Source organism: Grammomys surdaster, unplaced genomic scaffold, assembly GCF_004785775.1.
Source record: "Grammomys surdaster isolate TR1022 unplaced genomic scaffold, NIH_TR_1.0 64, whole genome shotgun sequence".
Classification (NCBI taxonomy): domain Eukaryota; kingdom Metazoa; phylum Chordata; class Mammalia; order Rodentia; family Muridae; genus Grammomys; species Grammomys surdaster.
In genome coordinates this window covers 15,721,749-15,742,855 of record NW_021604566.1, presented here as the reverse complement: position 1 = coordinate 15,742,855, position 21,107 = coordinate 15,721,749, and the positions used below count along the sequence as shown (strand labels likewise).

General features: G+C 41.4%; 2 protein-coding genes across 11 annotated transcripts in view; one reads left to right on the top strand and one right to left on the bottom strand.

The window, feature by feature from the left end:
- The window catches only part of Cspp1 (centrosome and spindle pole associated protein 1), a 97,244-nt gene extending 85,818 nt beyond the window's left edge, over window positions 1–11,426 (top strand). For 9 of the 10 annotated variants that reach the window (XM_028769704.1, XM_028769736.1, XM_028769746.1 and 6 more), the window contains 7 exons: window positions 296–435; window positions 1,421–1,558; window positions 3,607–3,653; window positions 6,105–6,168; window positions 6,801–6,907; window positions 8,716–8,854; window positions 10,569–11,426. In XM_028769704.1, coding sequence (XP_028625537.1) covers window positions 296–435; window positions 1,421–1,558; window positions 3,607–3,653; window positions 6,105–6,168; window positions 6,801–6,907; window positions 8,716–8,854; window positions 10,569–10,780 — 847 coding nt within the window. In that variant the 3' untranslated portion in view covers window positions 10,781–11,426. Of the gene's footprint in view, window positions 1–295; window positions 436–1,420; window positions 1,559–3,205; window positions 3,349–3,606; window positions 3,654–6,104; window positions 6,169–6,800; window positions 6,908–8,715; window positions 8,855–10,568 lie in introns of those variants that run through there. The other variant, XM_028769754.1, reaches the window with a different exon arrangement.
- A 3,040-nt stretch (window positions 11,427–14,466) lies between these two features.
- The window catches only part of Arfgef1 (ADP ribosylation factor guanine nucleotide exchange factor 1), a 106,518-nt gene continuing 99,877 nt past the window's right edge, over window positions 14,467–21,107 (bottom strand). The window contains exons 36-39 of the mRNA XM_028769115.1: window positions 19,388–19,556; window positions 18,386–18,524; window positions 17,271–17,388; window positions 14,467–15,886 (exon numbers count right to left, since the gene is read on the bottom strand). Coding sequence (XP_028624948.1) covers window positions 15,722–15,886; window positions 17,271–17,388; window positions 18,386–18,524; window positions 19,388–19,556 — 591 coding nt within the window. The 3' untranslated portion in view covers window positions 14,467–15,721. The remainder of the gene's footprint in view (window positions 15,887–17,270; window positions 17,389–18,385; window positions 18,525–19,387; window positions 19,557–21,107) is intronic.

Sequence of the window (21,107 nt, the reverse complement as noted above, 5' to 3'; positions counted from 1 at the left end):
CCCTCCCTCCCTCCCTCCCTCCCTCCCTCTCTCTCTCTCTCTTTCTTTCTCTCTTTATTTCTTTTTACACAGGTAGCTCAAGGTGACATCAAATTAATGAGCTGAGACTGGCCTTGAGCTCCTGAGTGCTGGGACTGCAGACAGGTTCTTAGCGTAGATGACTGACAGAGCAGGGCAGGGCAGTTAGAAGATATGTAGTAATTGTGGTCAAAGATACAAGGTTGCTTTTACAGAGAATTGAATGTCAACTCGTTTCCTACCGTACAGCACATTGATTACAATTTGTCATTTATAGGAAAAGAGAGAGGAACCCCATGGATATATTTGACATGGCTAGACATCGAGTACAAGCTCCGGTCAGAAGACCATCCCCTAAGGGCTTAGATGCTACCACTTTTCAGAATATTCATGACTTTAATGAGCTGAGAGAAAGAGGTGAGCATAGCCTGTTGTGATTGCTCTCTAGGTGACATCTTATGGTAGCAGGGAGAAACCACAAGCAGTTGCTTGTTCTAGGGACTGCCTTGTAACTGCTGTTTATGGGAAGCTTTTCATTAAAGAACATTAACTTTGTGTTCTGTAATGTCACGGCTTTGTAATGTCTTTTGACTGAGGTTTGATTAAGGTTGTTACCTAATGTTTTTTTCAATGTGGGTGGTCAAACTCAGGATCTTGTGAAGTGCTGTACCACTGAGCTAAATCCCCAACAAAGCACAGAGAGTTTCCATGTGCTCCCTGCCTTTGCATAGGCACAACCTTCTCCATTACAGCTGTACCTCAGAGGTACACAGTGGTAGAACTGATCTACTGAATGGGTGTGCCATTATCTCTCCAAGCTCCTGGCTTGCATTAGGGCTCATCTTTGATGGGCATTCTTTCAGCTTGTATAGAAGTATGATTACATATTCTCACCAGTGTAGGATCATACAGAAAAGTTTTATGATCCTAAAAGTCCTGTTCGCCCTCCCTTCCCTTTATCCCTTTAAGTTTCCACTATTTACCTCTTGCAGAGTGTTGTAGTCCGTAAGGTTGTAGTCCGTAAGGTTGGAATCATACTAGATCTAGCCTTCTCAGATTGGTGCCTGTCACTTAGCAACATGCACTCAACTCTCCTCAGCACCTCTTCTTGGCTTTTTTCCCCCATATTTTTTCTGAGACAGAATTATACACAGTAGTCCATACTGGCCCAGAACTCAGTATGTAGCCCAAGTGACCTTGAACTAGTAGCAGTCCCCCAGAACTACAGGCACACGTCTGATTTAATTAAATTCATTAATTACATCATAGCTAGTCTGTTTATTTAAGGAAATGTTGGATGCTGGCTTCCGTATTTTAGTTAAAAAATGTGCATACAGATTTTTTTTCCTAAAAATATCAGTTGAAAACAAGAATTAACTTAGCTATTTAATTTTTACACCAGATTCAGATACTCGAGTGGATCTGAGATTAATGTACCCAGATCCTCCACGAGATCATCACACGTTGGAGATTCAGCAGCAGGCCCTGCTCCGAGAGCAGCAGAAGAAGCTAAATAGAATAAAGATGCAGAGATATGCAGGTGGGTGGGTGCCGTCCTGCTGCTTCAGATGCAGCTGTGGCCTCTTCCTTCTTCAGCCTTTAAGTTGTATTTATTTGTAATTATATATGTGTGTGGGAGCATATACATATGAGTAAATGTACTGCCCTCAGAGGTCAGAAGAGAGTGCGGGATCCCTTGAAACTGATGCTAGAGGCAGTTGTGAGCCTCTAGGCAGGTGCCAGGAACCAACTCATGTCCTGTAAGGTCAGTGAGGAAATAAATTAGATCAGTGAGTGTTCTTACCCAATCAGTCATCTCAGCAGCCTTTTTTCCCCATTAATTTATTCACTTTACATCCTGATCATAGCTCCCCTTTTCCTCCTGGCCCCCCCCCCATCACACACACAGAGCCCCTTTCCTCATTCCCTGGTAGCAATCCACCCTGGCACATGAAGTCACTACAGGACTAGGCACATCCTCTTCCATTGAGGCCAGACAAGGCAGCCCAGTTACAGGAACAGGATCAGCCAAGAAAGAGTCAGGGACAGCATGCTCGTTTTTGGGGGTACCCACATGGAGACCAAATTGTACTTCTGCTACTACATATGTGCAGGGGGAGGAGGCTACGTCCAGCCCGGGTATGCTCTTTAACTGGAGGTTCAGTCTTCGAGAGCCTCCCTGGGCCCAGGTTAGTGAGTCTGTGGTCTTCTTGTGGAGCTCCTATCCCCTCAGGATTCCTAAGCACCCCACCTCCCACTCTTCCACTCTTGCCTTGAATTTCATCCCAGGCAGGTCATTGCACTGGCAGCCCCATGCTCATGTGACTCCTTTGCCATATAGTTTTGGAAAGGAACACATTCCACAGAGGGCTCCGATTAGCCCCGTAGGGGTCATGTACCCATGCTTGAGAGTTGAGCCAGCCATTATTGCTGGAGGGGTTGGGTACTTTGAGCATGCCTGATGGTTTCCACCCCAAGAACTCCAAACAGGGCAGAAATGCTCATTTGATCCTGGAGCACATTTCTTTTTCTGTGTGGGAGGTATTTTTTCTTTTTTATGAGGGTACAGAGACTACCTACAGGATATGATATGGCATGCTCAAGGGTCTGCTGATACTGTGTAAGTCATGTCAAATAAACAGTGTCTAAGCCTACAGGAGCAGGTATACAGTGTGAGTGGGGCCTACAAGTAGGATGGAGTTACCTTAGCATCCATGGGCCATACTGAGCCCCAGTGAGTATTGTGACCATACCTGGATCCCTCTTGTTTTGCCTGCCTACAGGCCATTGTGTGTGGGAAGGATGGTCTTGTTACTTGTAGGAAAGTTAAGACCCTATCTTGGCAGGCTGCTATGGCTTGCAGAATGTTAGTGATGTGTCTGGCCTCAGGAGGTATGATAGGAATAAGTGATGTAACACGTTAGGCTGAGCTTATAGCTCGAGGCTTGGATATACACTTGTATAGGAGATATCTTCCCTCCTCATGGTATGGAATTTTAAATATCAAATGATGATATGATCTTATGAGATCTTAGCAGTTTAGGGACAGCAAGACTAATAGTTCCCAGATGGGTACAGGTATATCTCATTAGGAGCAAAGACTGATGAGTTAATTAATAAATATGGTTAACTATGGGAAGTCTCAAGGAAAGGATATGGGCCAATATCGCAGCTCCTTTATTCCCAGAATGTTCTGTCTTTGGAGAGACATGTACAACACTGCCAGGCTGCAGAATGGACCGGGACACCTGACCTCCGCCCTGAGGCTGGCTCCTACTCTTTACTTATTCCAATTTGTAATTAACTCCAGGCCTCCAGGGGCTTTGTGCAGACACTCAGGAGCAAGGTAGGAGGGTTCTTTTAAGGGAAAAAAAATAAAAGCCTGTGTTAAGATATCAAAGTTCACAAAGATTTTATTAATGAGTCATTTAACCAGAATGGATACACATTTAATGAGAAAGTCGTATAATTTCTAAGATTGTTCTGGTGTGTGATAGTGAAAGTAATTTCCAGTAGAAGGTAATAACAGATGATCTGAAAGGTGTTTGTTAGCCTTCTCTAAACAGTATACTTTTATTCTGTTTATAGCTGATTTAGACACCATCTCCACTGGTAATGTACAAGGGCGCAGAATGGTAAGCAACCAGTTCAGATTCTTAAGTTAGAGTTTGGGCCCTATGTTAAATGAGTATTCCAGATTTTGAATATGTCCATGATATTTGCATTTATTTTAAAACATAATATAAGTTGTGTGTAAAGATGTGTGGCTAAGATACATAGAGGAAATTGAGTATCACGGGTAAGAATAACATGTGAGTGGCTTGAACTGCGGCTCTCTTTAGTTGTGTCACTGGGGGGGGGTAGGCAGATTAATTTTCATGCTCCAGTCAGTATTTACAGAATGAAGTTGATCGTACTTACTGCTGAGGAGTATTACAAAGATCCAATTAATATTTGCAAGGTATAGATAGGCTTGCATATATATTCTGCAGCATGTTTCTAAATAAAATTGCTGTGAGGGTTAAGTGAGATAGCACATATAATTTAAAGTCCCTTAGAGTGGAGCCTGGTCAAACTGATCACAGTTGTTAGTTGTCATTAAGATTTACCGAAGTAGAAGTGTGTGTAGTCATACGGAAGAGAAGCGACAGTGGAATCTTACACTTATCCTGCAGTGACACTATCTAAGACTGCAGTGACCAGAAGCTCTCAGTGTGATCCGGGTAGAGTCGTCATGGAGAGTATGAAAAAGGAATCCCTTTGTCCTGGAGGCTTGTGTTCTGAGAGGAAGGGACATAGTGGTATGCTGCTTGGCAGGAGGGTGGCAGCAGGAAGACAATGATGGGAGGGTTGGCGTGGGGGACTTGTGAGGGAGGTAACCATGGAAACCGTGATAACACATGGAGGAAGTAGGGACAGAAGGGCATTCTTACTGTGCCTTGGAGCAGAGAAGTGATGCCGTTACTCTCACAGTTTGTGTGTTGAATACAGGATGGATTACTTGGAGAATATAGACAGCTGTGCTGGTGTAGGTTGAGGTGGTGCAGCAGTAGTACTCTGAAATGAGTGGATTTACTTTAGTAAGCTGGTAAGGCTGGGGTTGAGAGGTGGAAAAGCAAGAAACACTTAGGGGTTGGGAAGACAGGGAATTGTTTGACACAGCAAGTTTGAATTGTGTATCACACAGCTGAACTGGTGAGCACACAGTCCAGGGTCCGGGAGACACACGGCACTGAGATTGTTAGGATATTTCTAGCCTTTCTCCGGATGAAGTTCAGCCTGGTCTGCTTGCTCAGGGCTTCTACCTAATATTGCAATTCCAATTTCTCAAATCTCCCATATTTTGCTAAATTCAAAAAAAAATACTCATTGCTAAATTACTAGCTTATTATCTTGTCCATAGTCTTATATCCAACAAATCAGGCCCAGGTCTGGACCCAGGTGGGCTCCAGATCAACCTGTCCTGCAGAGTGTCTCTTGGGAAACTACAGTCTGGTAAATGTTTCCATGTGTGATGGTTACCTTATTTCATTCAAAAGATCATGAAGTTTACTATCTGGGGTTCTGGTTAAAAATCTGGATTCCTGAAACTCAATATAAACCATGAGTTTATCATGACTTAAAAAAAGATAAAGCCACTTGCCTTTCCTCGAAACTGAATTAAATAGAAAATCATATAGGGTGAGCAAGCTGTCATTAAGATCAGGTAGGCTTTGGACACACTCCAGTTATGGGAAGGAATTTAGTGCAGAAGAAGTTAAGTAATAGTTAGCAGGCTGACAGTGGGCTCAGTTGCTATGACTATCATTATTTGGCTAGAATGAAAGTAAAATGAGCAGTATTCAAAGAGGAGACAGAAATTCAATATACAGAAGAACTGAGTGCCCGGAAAAATGCCAATGGAAGCAAGAGAATTCATTGACTTAGTTCACTGCCAGTGTTGGAGCAGAGTGCAGAGGTCACATGGAAGGTCTACATAGGCTCCTCCTAACACACAAAGTAGTTTTTATACAAATGTAAATTTGAGTTATTTCCCTCAAGGAAGCTCATTGTGGTAAGTCCAGTGCTGTAATTTTCCCTACAGTGGAGGTTGCTGTGGTCAGGGTTAGTGTGTATATGATGTCATTGCTTCCCTCCCTCCACGGGACTATAGCCTGCCTATGGTGCAGAATGTAACATTATACCCAGTTCTAAGCACAGAAGAATGAGGGAGCAGAGTACTCAGATTCACTGAAAAGAGGCTTTAAAGAATGCTCAGCGTTGCATTCACTGCTTCATGCTTGTCTCTCCCAGCAATGTCATCCCTTTATTAGCTGAAGGTGGGCCAGCTGAAAGGGGGGGACAGTGAGGAAGTTAGGGGTAAATGTCTGTCAGGTGAGGTCAGGCTGTCCTGCTGTCGTGTGTCTTGGTGAGGCTAGCTGGATACTGGAGTGTAGTTAGGATGGACAGCCTTACCCACCATCTTTTTGTTGTTTTGTTGGTGGGATTAGAGTAGAAACCTATGCTGTCTGTTAGTGTGATTTATTTTCCTACTCCAAAAATATAGCCATTAACATACAATTGTTTTTTGTTGTTTTTTATTTTAGCCCAGAGATGACACTAACGATTTTTTGAAAAATTCATTACTAGAATCTGATAGTGCTTTTATTGGTGAGTATATCTGATTTACCAGTGTTATGTTAATTTTTAAGCTATGTGTGTACCTATGTCTATTTTAGATCTTTAAGATAGAGCATCACTTTGTAGCCCAAGCTGAACCTTTGATCCTCCTGCCTCTTGAATTCTGGGATTATGGCTGCATCAAGCTGCTTTAGCTACTTTTGAAAGTAGTGTGGTAGCTACCCAAAATTTTAACAGTCACCATTACACCTGGCAATAATTCCCAGTTTCTGTCCCAAAGAAATCATGCCCACACAGAATATTCAAGTGGCATCCTTCCAGTACCACCAGCTAGCAGTAGTCACCAATGGCAAATGTAGATGCAATGACCCACCACCAACATGATCCATGAAACTCAGACACATGCTGAGAGAGACACAGGACACTGTGGTAGAATTCCACCTATGTGGAGTGTTGGAGTGGGCCTGGAGAGTAGCTGCCAATGATCATACGGGAGCTATTTGAGGTATTGCAAATTCTAGATAGTAATGACTATTCAACTGTAAATTCACTAAGGAATTAATCACTGAACTTGTAACATTTCAATAAAGCAATTAAAGAAAAAGACATCGAGACTCTAAGGTTTGAGTAGAATTGACACATTCTTTGTGTGGCCTGTTTAGGTGCTTATGGTGAGACATATCCTGTCATTGAAGAGGATGCCTTCCCTCCACCACAGCTGCCCTCTGCAAGGGAACGCAGGAAGAACAAATTAAAAGGACTAGATTTTGTATGTACGATCTTCTCAGTTTAGAAGATTGAGAATTTGGCTTCAATTTATGTGGTCCAATTTAAGAAAACAAACCGAGGAGGCTTGCTTTGAAAACCAAGTGTGTGTGGTCTAAATCTAGGTTCTGCTGTCAGTTATTTTAGTGACCTTGTAGCTCTTATCATGGCATTATGTAGCTCTGTAAATGGCATGGACATCCTGTCCTATAAATGTTTAAACTTACTGCCTCAGTCTGTATCTCACTCCCTATACAGTATACCGGCTTTGTAGAAGCCATAAAAAGCAACTGTTAGCATTTATCCAAAGCCTGTTATACTTTGATAGTGACATGATATGGTAGCAACTCCATTTTGGTCAAGTGAATTACCTAAGGTCACTAGGTAAGAGGACTAAGACTCAGACCTATGTTGTTTCCCATAGCTTCATAGTGTACCCAATAAAAGGCTTTGGAGCCTTCAACGAAGTATGTTCTGATGGTGCCCTTCCTCTTTGGGTAGATACCTTTGAACAGCGCCTTAAGCTCCCCCCCCAACCCCCCCCCCCCCAAGACAAGGTTTCTCTGTGTAGTCCTGGCTGTCCTGGAACTCACTCTGTAGACCAGGCTGGCCTCGAACTCAGAAATCCGCCTGCCTCTGCCTCCCAAGTGCTGGGATTAAAGGCATGCACCATGACTGCCCGGCTGCGCCTTAAGCTCTTTATGCCCATTTATATGACATGTACTATTAATGCTCACGAGCTTCTAACAAGTAGCTAACTAGCTTTCTCACTTGTCCAGCATTATCAGGCTGTAAATATCACTTACTTTGTAAGTGTAAGTATGACTAAGATTTCTGTTAGCATTCATGCACAGGTTTCACGTGGGGTTTTGTTTTCTTTACCTGTTTCTTTTGAGTATGTACCTAACAGAATTATTGGATTGTTTACTCACTGTATGAATTTAACATTTTGAAGGATTGTTGGCTGTTTTCTAAAACACGTTCTCCACTTTATACCATTTTCAATTTCTCCTTTGTAGCATTATATGAATTTCCTACTTGTTCACACTTTGGCCAGTAGTGGTTAGTATCCATGATTTTGCTTGCAGCTGAAGTGTCCATCATGTCATAGAGCACCCCATGGCTTCCTCCCCCCCAGCCAGCTGTGGATCTTCTCAGATAGCATCAGTTCAAACCCTTTGTCCGTTTTTAAATTGTGTGTTGTATTTTCACTGGTGAAGTTTAATTAAGACTTCTTTATACATTCTGTCAGACATTCGATTTGCAACTATTTTCTATTAAAAAGATTGTCCTTTTTATCTTCTTGATAGGTTTTAAAGCATAGAAGCCTTAACTTTTAAGGAGGTCCAAATTCCCAGTTTTCTAATTTATATTTTTGGGGGTTTAATATAAATATGTGTTTGTGATACACTTGAGTTAGTTTTTGCATATCATTTGAGAGACAAGGTCTGAACTCCTCTAGCATACAGAAACAGGCTCTCATTGAAAAGACTTTATTTTCCCTGTTGCATTGTTTGGTCTTTATTTAAACACTAGGACTAATTTCTGGATTCTTTTCTATACTGTTGCTTTGTGCATCTGCCCTACCAGTGACACACACACAGTTGCTACTCTGTGTTGGCCTTCTGTGCCCTATTTTCTGAACCTTACGCCAGCAATTGTTTCATTGAAGTGCTACTTCTTAGCCCTGACAAAGACAGGAGACAGGATCCATATGTTCCTGGTTTGCTCTTCACAGTGTGTGTAGATCTGGTGTAACCCCATGTGGACTGACTGTTGGGAGTGTTCCTAAATTCTCTCTCTTAACTATAGGACAGTAGTCGGCTCCACACACCACAAGATGGTCTCTCTTTAAAATCTATCTCCAGTGTAAATGTTGATCAAGTTAGAATGAGAAATGAAGACAGAATGAGAAGACTGAATGAGCATCAGAAGAAACCCACTAACACAGGTAACTTACACAGAAGATGTTTACTGGCTGATGCACACCCGGAGGGAAAAAGAATTATCAAGTCCTTTGAGTTTCACAAAAGGTCAAGGTCATAAACTAGCTTGGGAATCCAGGGCTTGGGATTAATTCTGCAGCAGATTCTTCATACTAGGTGTTCTTTAAGAGCGGAATCTAAGCACTTACAGGAGGTCTTGTGAATCAATGTCCAGGCTGTTTTCAGCAGTGAAAAATGCTGACTAGTATGTTAGGTAATCACTCACTGTTTTTAAGTAATATTAAAGAAAATTTTACCTTTACTTGGCTTTTTGTAACATGAAGAAAAATGGTAGTCTTTTCAGTTAATATTCTGAGCCAACAAACCAATCTTCTCATGATGAGTAGCCTTGGGTGAAACTTCTCATGAAGCACAGGGCAGCCTCAGACCTCTCCTGCCAGCCCATACCACACTGTCTTCCTTTCTTTAAATCAGGCTTTTAGTCCCTGGGATCATGGGCTGGCCCAGAGTTGTTTTAGTAGAGTTGCCTATTTACAGTATGCTCTTAGATTTGTTAAGCTGAATTGCAGGATTTTCGTTATTGCAACTTTTTCTTAAATATTTTTAATGCTACTTTTAAACTGAACTCATTTCTCCAGTCCAGGAGTGGTGTATTGTGGTAGTAAATATTTTTCACTAAATATGAAAACACAATAGATTAAGGGAATAGTACTTTTTATTTCATAATAGATGTGTCTTAAAAGGCATTTTTCCCTTCATGTATACCAAGAATTGCCTTCTCTCTTTGTTTTAGAATCAGTAAACTTGAACTAGTACGTAAGAAGGATATATTTGAGAGAAGATAGAAAAACGAAGATTCTTAGAGGTTTTTGATATCTAAACTATTTATTTATTTATTTATTTATTTTATGAGTACACGGTCGCTGTCTTCAGACACACCAGAAGAGGGCATCCAATCTCACTACGGATGGTTGTAACCCACCATGTGGTTGCTGGGATTTGAACTCAGGACCTCTGGAAGAGCAGTCAGTGCTCTTAACCGCTGAGCCATCTCTCCAGCCCCCACTATTTTTGTTTTAATGCTGTCCTTTCAAACAGGAGCTTTTTGGTAGGATGTAGACTGACTGCTCATTAAACTGGCTGCACATCGTACCCTTTGCTGAGCTAATCCATACCCAAAAATGTTGTTTTTTTTTTTAGAAAAAGAACTTGACGTCAAAGGGTAGGAAGACAGATTTTTGCTACTTTATACTTATTAAGTCAAATACAGACATAGAATTTGAGTAAGATCAAATGTGATAATGAACCATATAAATAAATAAATAAATAAATGGACCATCTAAAGTTGGTGCAGTATGTCAGCAATTTCCTCAGAATGACTTTCAGTGTACCTATCAGTGCTAAATTAAAGTCTGGTGTCATTCCATTGTTTTTCCTATAGCAACAGACACACATTAAGATAGTCTATCTTTCTACAATCAGCTTCTAATGCTTGGTAGCGCCTCCTTTGTAGCTGTCAGTGCCATGGAGTCCATGTATTTCTCTCCACACCCACTGTAATCCCTCTGTAGGCATGGTTTCCTATTCCTAAAGGGGTCAAGTTAGTTGCTGGGGGTAAGGGTTGTAATTCTGTGAAAAGATGCAGAGCTGTAACAGGCTGGTTTGCAGGTACCTATGTATGTCACCTGCTACCTGACTTGTATCTTTTGCCTTCTGTAGATGATGAGGAGTCACTGGTTGATCCTGATGACATCATGAGACACTTGGGTGATGATGGACGCAACTCTGTGGCAACTGAGCCCTGGCTCCGCCCTGGTACTTCCGAAACTCTGAAACGGTTCATGGCAGAGCAGCTGAATGAGGAACAGCAGCAGGTTCCTGGGAAACCAGGCACTTTTACTTGGCAGGGACTATCTGCTGCACATGCTTAAAATAAACCCTCTCTGGATCCAGCAGTGCCTTTTACAGTGGACGGAACATTCAATTTGTATCTTGAATACTATGTCTTGCTTGTGACCCTACTTTAATATTAGTTATTTATGTTCTATCTATATGTAAAGTGTATTTTTCCTATGATGATATGTTATATATATAATGTACATAAAAGCCCCGATTATTGATTTCTAATATAATTGTATAGAATTGTTTTTGCAATTTTGCTATGGGTGGTAATGAACTCTTGATTGAGCTACCATTTGTGCATTAAAGTGTGCTTGCCATTAAGAGGTGGTGAGTTAAAGTGCTAAGAGCACTGTGAAACAACACATTGTTACTAGCACACTTACCACTGTTAGCATCCTAGTGAAACAATTCATAGTGAATTGTTTGATATACCTGCTGTAGCTGTGACTGTGTCGGCTGCTAGGTGATTAAAGATTCAAACAAGCTGCTCGTTTTCATGTCTGTAGTTACACATTCCACAGGAACAAAGGGAATTGTGACCATCTATGAGCCATAATTAAATGTTAAATTTTTCTGCCTCCATTTTATTTTTATGCTGATAGAAGCACAGACTCAGTTACTAATTTATCTGATTTCACTATTTCTTGACACAAATAAAGTTCTATTTTTATTAACTACCAGTGTCAGTTTCTTTACTCAAAGTGTTTCTAGGAGTTAAAAAGGTCCCATCTAGAGAGGCAGTGGTCCTCTGTCCCACCACCTGAGACCCTTGGCTACGTAAACTTTTCTGGTAATTAAATGATACTTCATTAAAAACTCATTCAACGTCTAGAAAATAATTCTTACTTGGATTAGGATCTTCAGTGTGTACCATGACAGCAGTTGAAGATAACCAGCCACTGCTTCTCTGGTATTTCCAGGAATAAAATCAACAGCCGATTTTGACATCAGAGTTTACCAAAAATAAGACATTCCTGGTATTCTTCATTGGTTTTCGCTACATACAATTTTTATGGTCAGTTTTACTCTGATAATAATTTTCTTCTGTTAACATTTGAAAATAACAATTGTTTTGGAGAGTGTTTACTACAGCACTGAACAAGCAACTGTCAGTCATGGAAGGGAATGGCTTAGACTAGAAACCACTGAAGTAACTTTGTTCTAGCATTTAGCCTTGCTTGACTAGAGCTAGGTCTTGTCATAAATACTAACTTCTCATTATTTAAGGACATCATATTTCTTGTTTTGAAATTAACCACTACAGTTTTGTTTTTTAATGCTATGTGTACCACTGGACCTGACTGATTTATAAAATGCCACAGTATAAACTACTGTAATGGTAGGGGAACATTTTTTTCTGTCTTAAAAATAGCATTATTACTAAGTAATGAATATGCTTTTTGAGTATTTTAGGATTAAGAAAGGAAGCTGAAGAATCCAATGTTGATTGCAAAGAAGTATCTTTGTAGCTTAAAAAAAAAAAACCTCTATAGATGTCTGTTAAGTCCATTTGGTTCATAACTTCTGTTAATTTCAAAGTGTCTCTGTTTAGTTTCTGTTTCCATGATCTGTCCATTGCTGACAGTGGGGTGTTGAAATCCCCCACTATTATTGTGTGGGGTGTAATGTGTGTTTTGAGCTTTAGTAAAGTTTCTTTTATGTATGTAGGTGCCCTTGCATTTGGAGCATAGATGTTCAGAATTGAGAGTTCACCTTGGTAGATTTTTCCTTTGATGAGTATGAAGTGTCCTTCCTTATCTTTTTTGATTAATTTTGGATGAAAGTCGATTTTATTTGATATTAGAATGGCTACTCCAGCTTGTTTCTTGGGACCATTGGCTTGAAAAATTGTTTTCCACCCTTTTATTCTGAGGTAGTGTCTGTCTTTGTCACTGAGGTGCGTTTCTTGTATGCAGCAAAATTCTGGGTCTTGTTTGTGTATCCAGTCTGATAGTCTGCGTCTTTTTATTGGGGAATTGAGACCATTGATGTTAAGAGATATTAAGGAAAAATGATTGTGGCTTCCTGTTATTTTTGTTATTAGAGGTAAAGTTATGTTTGTATAGTTATCTTCTTTTGGGGTTGTTGGAAGATTACTTCCTTGCTTTTTCTAGGTTGTAGTTTCCCTCCTTGTGTTGGCATTTTCCATCAATTATCCTTTGAAGTGCTGGGTTTGTGGGAAGATATTGTGCAAATTTGGTTTTGTCATGGAATATCTTGGTTTCACCATCTATATTGATTGAGAGTTTTGCTGGGTATAGTAATCTGGGCTGGCAATTGTGTTCTCTTAGTGTCTGTATGATGTCAGTCCAGGCTCTTCTGGCTTTTATAGTCTCTGGTGAGAAGTCTGGTGTAATTCTTATAGGTCTGCCTTTATATGTTACTTGACCTTTTTCCCTTACTGCTTTTAGTATTTTTTCTTTGTTTTGTGCATCTGATGTTTTGATTATTATGTGACGGGAGGTATTTCTTTTCTGGTCTAGTCTATTTGGTGTTCTGTAGGCTTCTAGATGGTGCAACCACTTTGGAAATCAGTCTGGTGGTTCCTCAGAAAATTGGACATAGCATTACCCGAGGATCCAGCTATACCACTCCTAGGCATATACCCAGAAGATGCTCGAACATATAACAAGGACATATGCTCAACTATGTTCATAGCAGCCTTATTTATAATAGCCAGGAGCTGGAAAGAACCCAGATGTCCTTCAACTGAGGAATGGATTCAAAAAATGTGGTATATTTACACAATGGAGTATTACTCAGCTATTAAAAACAATGAATTCGAGAGGTTCCTAGGTAAATGGATGGAACTAGAAATTATCATCCTGAGTGAGGTAAGCCAATCACAAAAGAAGACACATGGTATTCACTCACTGATTATTGGATATTAGCCTAGAACCTTGAAATGCCCAAGATGCAACTCACAGGCCACATGAAGCCCATAAAGAAGGAAGACCAAGTGAGGGTGATTCGGTCCTTCTTAGAAGGAGCAACAAAATACTCAAGGGAGCAAATATGGAGACAAAGTGAGGGACAGAAACTGAAGGAGGGGCCGTCTCAAGACCACCCCACCTGAGTATCTATCCCATGTGCAATCACCAAAGGTAGATGCTGATGTGGAAGACAGGAAGTGCATGCTGATAAGAGCCTGATATGGATATCTCCTCAGAGGCCTTCAAGAGTCAGACATATTCAGAGGCAGATGCTCACAACTAGCCATTGAACTGATCATGGGGTTCTCAATAGAGGAGTTAGAGTGAAGACTGAAGGAGCTGAAAGGGTTTGTGGCACCATGAGGAGAGCAACAATACCAACCAACCACAGCTCCCAGGGTCTAAACCACCAGCCTGGGAGCACTTAGGGGGGGATCCAGGGCTTCAGCTGAATATGTAAAAGTGGAGGGCCCTGCTGGGCATAGGTGGAAGAAGAGAACCTTGACCTCATGAAGGCTGGATGCCCCAGGGGGTGGGAATTTTGAGGGTGGGGAGGTGGGAGTGGGGGGGGTGTAGATAGAGGTTACATCCACAGAGAAGAAGGAGGAGGGGCGAGGGGATTGGGGGTTCCGAGGGGGTGGTGGGGGATGGGGTAAGGGGACAACATAGGAAATGTAAATAAATCATCCAATAAAAAAAAAAAACAAAAACAAACAAACAAAAAAAAAACCTCTTCATGACTCGATTTAAAAAAAAAAAAACAATGAAAATAGGGCTGTGGGTTACACTGCACTGATGAAATAATTCAAAAACTTTATTGACCTATAACCTGATTAGATATGCCAGATGAGAATCAATATTGTACAGAAAGTTGTACAGAATTTTTTACATAGAAAACTTTACATCTGTACCATATACATATCCACCTGAAAAAAATTTTCTACATCCACCGTTAATATGGAATGCTTGACAAGCTTTTCATTTTAACCATCAGAGAACAATTCACAGTATGAATACATTTCCAGTAAATCTAACTTCCCCAAACCATGCCAGATTTGTTATTTTAATATATTCAACATTAAATTCTGTACATAGAATAAAATCTACATCAAGCCCCGCCACCCAAAAGAAAAAGTGACAGCAACCTAGATTCATTTTGCAGTGATTCAAGTTTCAGTCTGTGAAAGGTCATCTATTTGAATGGCTCATCTTTAAAAGCCCTAAGAGAGTATGTTACAGGTAGCTCTTGTCAGCAGGGATGTTTCTACCTTGGTGGTTTCCCCTCCTTATGTGATCCTGACAAGCATTGGCCACAACAGATTCAGGGCGTAACAAGCCCTCAAAATGACCACCACTCTCCAAAAGACTAAAAGTTCAACCCAAATGTTTTAGTGCATTTGACAAAATATTATGGGTATTTAGCAAGTAGATAAGAAAATAAAGAAATCAAACAGTGCAGGAAGAACAGTATGTTTAAGATTTTTATATTACAGACCTGCATCTCTGTACATTTTCACAGAAAGATGTTGATTACCAGTATCTCAGATAGCCTGAGTGTGCAAAAATCTTCAGAGTAAGAATACCATAGTCGCTAAATATCTTTTACCATGAGCAATAATTTTTCTCCCTCCCCCCCAATTATAAACATTTTATCCTTCAAAATACAGCTCTCCTGAGTTGTACTTCTTGCAGAAGTTCAGTCTTTGTATCTATACTTCTTTGGGTAAGTTTCATTTCCGTACCTGCCAGAGTGTGGGCTCACCCTGTTCAGAGGACAGGGAAGGACCCTGAAGGTAGGCTGATGCTGTTTGAACAGCCTTTCTGCTCAACATGAGCCCAACACGAGACAGAAGCCACTGGATTACTAAAGAGACTGGATGGAGTGTTGCGACCTTGAGTTATAGGAGTAAGCATCTTACCAGTAACTCTCAGACACTGCAATTCAGAGAAGCATTTTTCACGTAGGAAACCTCTGCTCTAGGGTCCTTTCACGGAGCAGAGGAATGTAAACACCAACAGAAAAATACTCGGTTCTCATCACTGCTTGTTTACCCCAAGTTCCTGTTCAGGTGGTTGTGATATTTGAAATACTATTCCAATTCGCAGGAAAAATCTTCTAAGAACAGCACGCAGTTCAGGAATCAAATCAAATTGCATAATTTCACATAAGAGAGGGTAGTAGAATGAAGCATGAGCTTTAAACTGGGGAGAGAGAAATATCTTTGTTAGTACTGCTTCTGTTACACAGCACAGAAACTAACCTGACATTAGAAGCGATAACTGGTGTGTGCCCTGACTGCAGAGGCAGGTCTGCCCAAGTGGTATGGACACGGATTATACAACTCAAAACCTATGAAGAATTAAAAAAAAATGTATATATCTAGGCACAAACTCGGGCCACTTGGGTCTTCATCATTGTTTTAAAAACATCTTCAATACCATGAGTGACGAAATTTAATAAATTAGCACGCTTTTCCTGCATAGAGCAAAATAAGCAGAATAAGAGTTGAGTTTTATAATGTAAGTTATTGAAATTGCATCCTCTGATTATTAAATACAATTTTAGGTTTCCAGGGAAGATTCTACCTAGCACTGTGTTGACAGCTGATGGTCTTATACCTGGATAAAACTCAAGCAACTGTGCACACCCATAAGGCATTTCAAAATGGTTGGATCATCCGAAATGAGAAGACTCAACCTAAATCTGGGCCACACCTTCTAGTAACAGCCCATCCACCTTTCTGTGGGCAGGAGCCACTGTTAGGACTATGTGGAGCACAGCCTGTAACCAGCATGTACGCACACAGTCACTCCCTCTGACTTCTGTTTTTCTAGAACCCTGACTAATAGCAACTGCAATGTGACATTCCACTTTTAGAGCTCCAGTGATAGGCACGTGGACTCCTCCACACTGCAGCAGACACAGGGAGGCAGAGGCAGACAACAGACAAGAGGGAAGACACCTGCCAGCACTGAGTGGCACTGCCTGGCCCCATAGGCACTCATCTGCTAGTCTAAAGCTTCCTGTGTCGGGCCACCTAACTGGGCATTTGAAATTTAGGGCCCATAGCAACTTATATGTACACTACTTTAAAAAAATTACTGTATGTAAGTTACTTATATTTATTTGTAAATTACTTCAAAAAATGTAGTTTCAAAACTACTGTAATATATTCATTTACATGTATACATTTACATATAGATAATTTTTACTTCTATATCTATTGGCCTAAGTTGTTCACTAGAGGCTCTAGTTACCTAGAGCACTAAATATACTAAAGGCTGGCTGCAGCCCAGAGTTCAGGCCCAAGAAGTAGCCCATGGGGTGGAGGCTCCAGGGCAAGGTCACTCTGTGTGGGCTGGATACATGTTTTCAGTTGGGGGAATTTAAGTAACTCTAGGGGTCATAATGGGGATTTCACTGTTGAGGTGCTTATCAAAGTATCCAATGGGATTCTAAGTCCTCTTGTAATTGAATTGCTGAAATTGTTAGAAAACAAAGCTAAGTGAGAGTTTGTATAGCCTAGGCTCTGAGTGACTCTGCCCTGACTGCAAGGGATGGGATGGACAGAAGCTGCATACTCACTCTGTTGTCACTGATCTTCAGAACTTTAGTGAGGAACAGTAACAGTAAGTTAGTCCAGGCTTCCCGGTGACTTTCTGATGTTAGAGTGAGGAAGTAACTCAGCGCTTCACTGCAGACGCTGTAAGAGAGAAGGCCGCCTTTACACACTGAAGCCTACTGGTGTGCGTTCACAGAGAACCTGAAGACAAAGGGTAGTGAATAGTAGCTACGACTGGACTGGCTTCATCCTGTTTGTTTATATGAACTGGAGCACCAACACGTGATTTTCAAATTAGGAAGACAACAAAGCACTGAGGAAATCTACTGGAACTGTTTAGGAAGCCCACAGCGCCATTTTCTAAGTTTTACTTAGATGGAGTCCCTGTGAGACTGGGTATGCAGGCCTGCTACTGAGACTCGGCTTGAAATTGGTGGGATTTCCCTTCACTGATATGAGACTTGGATTTGTGGATTTTTCTGCACCTGATTAGTTTTGTTCCCCAAATAGGCGATTGGAATAGTGATTTCTGAAATGAATACATCTCAGAACCACTGCTCTCAGGACAGGAACAAACAGTGCACAAGCAATTTTCTTCCTAAATAACAATTCAATCTCAGCACAAACTAAATTTAGTTATTATGAAGTAAAACAGAATGAAATAAATCCAACTAATCGAAATTCCAAATACTTTTAAAAATAATAATAAAATGCCAGCAGGTACGGCAATCTGTCACTTCCCAACTGCTTTGTAAGAAAGACCTATCTTATGGCCCTGAAAAGACTCAAGAACTACCATCAAGTTTCTGAATGTTAAAGACTTCCTCTTTGTCCTGTATGTTAGACATGACCTGCTCAGTTGTCAGGTGGACACAGAACAGCATTCACCTCAGCTAGCCTCAGGTGCTGCTGTCGTCCCAGACACCCAGGAAACAAATGAAGGCGTTCCCAGCCAGCCTGTGTGACACAGGTGAGATGCCAAGTATTCAGGGGAGAGGGACTGAACACTCCAGAAGGTTCACTTAATTTTCGCATTGATCTGTGAAATGGGGCTTCCAGGTTCCACAGGTTCAGTGACCTGCTGGCTGCTGCTATTATGCCTTTCGTTTTTCACACAGCTACCATCCGAGAGTCTTACTTTAAAAGCCTCTGCTGGACTTCTTCCCAGGCACTGACTCTGCTCTCGTCCATGTACATCCGGAAGAGAATGCGCAGCCCACAGGCCAGGCTGCTTGTCTCCTGTTTTAGAAGATTGGGCTTGGACTTGCCTTTGAAGCCTGCAGATGGGAAGTTTCTGGAGTTAGACGAAAGGCACCTTATAGAAAGGTCAAACAGCCCATTGGGAGGTATATTCTGCCTGTGTTCAGCTGTCTGTACTGGCTGTTTAGAAAGCAGATCCTATAGGCCAGTGGATCTCAACCTTTGTGGTTGGATATTAGATATTTACATTATGGTTTATAACAGTTGCAAAACTATAGTTATGAAGTAGCAATCAGATAATTTTATGGTTGGGGGTCACTGACGAAGATCTATATTAAAGAGTCACAGCATTAGGAAGGTTGAGAATCACTGTGATAGGCCTTAGATGTAACACAGATTGGGAAAGCAGAATACTACTAAAGAATTACACCTGGAGGCCTGCAGACAAAACAGCAGGTACAATGGTTGGCCTATGGCAGAGCTCCATAATGCAAGCCAGAAACATGAAAGGGCAGGGGAACCAAGGCCCTTCACAGGGATTCCCAGACAGAGGGGAGCAGTAAGGGGAAGGGGAAAGGGCAAGCACAGTTCTGTTTTTCTCTATGTTGGGTCAAAAAAGGAAGAGGATGAACAAAGGCCATGCTAGATGAAAACGATCAAGGAATACAGGGTGGCCAACACTGTATTGGGTGCTAAATAGAAAACAGCCCCTTTATTTTTCTGGCTATGCTCTGAGGACCCTCTTCTATAAGTAGGTGCTGACATCTATTTCTTTTTTTCTTCATTTTTTTGGGTGGGGGAGAGTTTGAGACAGGATTCCTGTGTCTAGTAGATCCTATCTGCCTTATTCTCACTAGTCCTAAAGCAGTGACCCAGGCAGTCCTGACAATCATACACATCAGTGTGTTCCCAGTGACAGTAGGAGACCCGGACAGCTTACCTGCTTTCCACAGAGCAGTTCTCTGTTCATTGTTGGAATTAAATGCTTTAGCAAATCTGTGTGACTCTAACAAGCAGTCCAGTAGCTTGAAGAGTTGCTGTGATGTTAGGAAGCGGTACATCCCTTGGTCCTGAGTGTCGACGCGGACATCCAAGTCCACTGCATCTCTCTGTGGAAACAACCCGCCACAGCACACACGTGACCAGCTTCAGCACACGTAAGACTTGGCGTTTCCCCCCCCCCTTTAACATTTACATGTACGTATCTACGCCTGCTCATCTGTACATGAACCATGTGTATGCGGGCACCCACACAGGCTACAGGACTAGTGAACCATGTGTATGTGGGCACCCACACAGGCTACAGGACTAGTGAATCCCTTGGAACCAAAGACACAGGAAGCACCTGCCTGATGGGGTGCTAGAAATGAAACTGGGTCTTTTGCCAAGAGCAGCAAGTGAGCAAATCACTATCTTACTGTAGAAAACAGACAGAAAAGGCTATGGCAAACAAGTGAGTTTCCTGGAGATGGCCCACTGTTTGGCATTCCTGCGATGGCTGGTGAGGTACAGCCCCAGAGACTTTGTCCCAGGACTGCGTCTCACTGCTGCTCTGCCTTCCCTGCCACTATTACATGCCTAATGACTCCAGGGCATCAGCCCATCCTATTTCCTGCAAATCAACAGGAAGATAACTTTCATGAATTAATGCTGTTTAGATGAACTAATGACTTTATAGAATTCCTGATTGGATTCAAATAATTTTAAGAAGAAAGTTTAAGGAGATGGTTTTAGTAGTTTTGCCCGAAAGATGTACTAAAGTTAGAATCAAGAAAAGAATGTGCCCTTTCCTCACAGAACAGAAAGTAAAGGCTGCATAATAAGAAATATAATGAATTTTCATAAATTACACTAAGAAGAGGAATAGGCTTGGGATAGAATCGTGATCAAGGAAAAACATTCTTTCTAGGTCACACTCAAGGATGAGGCTTCTTGAACTATGTGCACTATGATAAGGCAAGTGGTTTATCACTATGATAAAACATGTGAAATTGTTGCTTTGAACTTATAATGAGCTTATAGAATGTAACACTGCTTTGAACTTACTATTGACATCCTTCTGTAACTGTAACTCCCCTTTTGTGTAATGTTTTATCTGTGAGGTAATTTTATAAAGAACTTTTGTCTAAGAAGGAATAAAAAGGCTGAGAGAAAACATAAGATGTGGCTGTTAGCACTCTGCTCCATCCACCAAATATACATATGCCTGTCTATCTATATGTATGAATATACATATGTATGCAGATATATGTATATGTGTGTATGTGCACTTGTGAAGTTGATGAAACAGGTGGTCGGGCCCAACAGAGTGAGTACATGTACGTAGGTGTGTGTATGTGTGTGTGTGTGTATGTATGTGTTTGCATGACTTTCTCTTTATTCTTTTTATTTCCTTCTCTCTGGCTTATGAAGAGTTAAGTTAAGGGGTAGAGAGCCCAAGTAACTAAGTTTCTTTTCTTAATCTCCTGCTGCTACCAGCGGAGTTAATTGCCAGAAGGCATCAGCTTTTGGCTTCAGGAGAGCAAAAGAGAGTTAACTGCCAGAGGCCAATTAGCTTCTGGCCCAGGGAAGGAAGGGAGGGAGAGGGAGAGGGGGAGGGGGAGAGGGGGGAGGGGTGTAGAAGGGGAGGAGTAGGGGGGTGGAAGAGCGTCGTGTAGGGG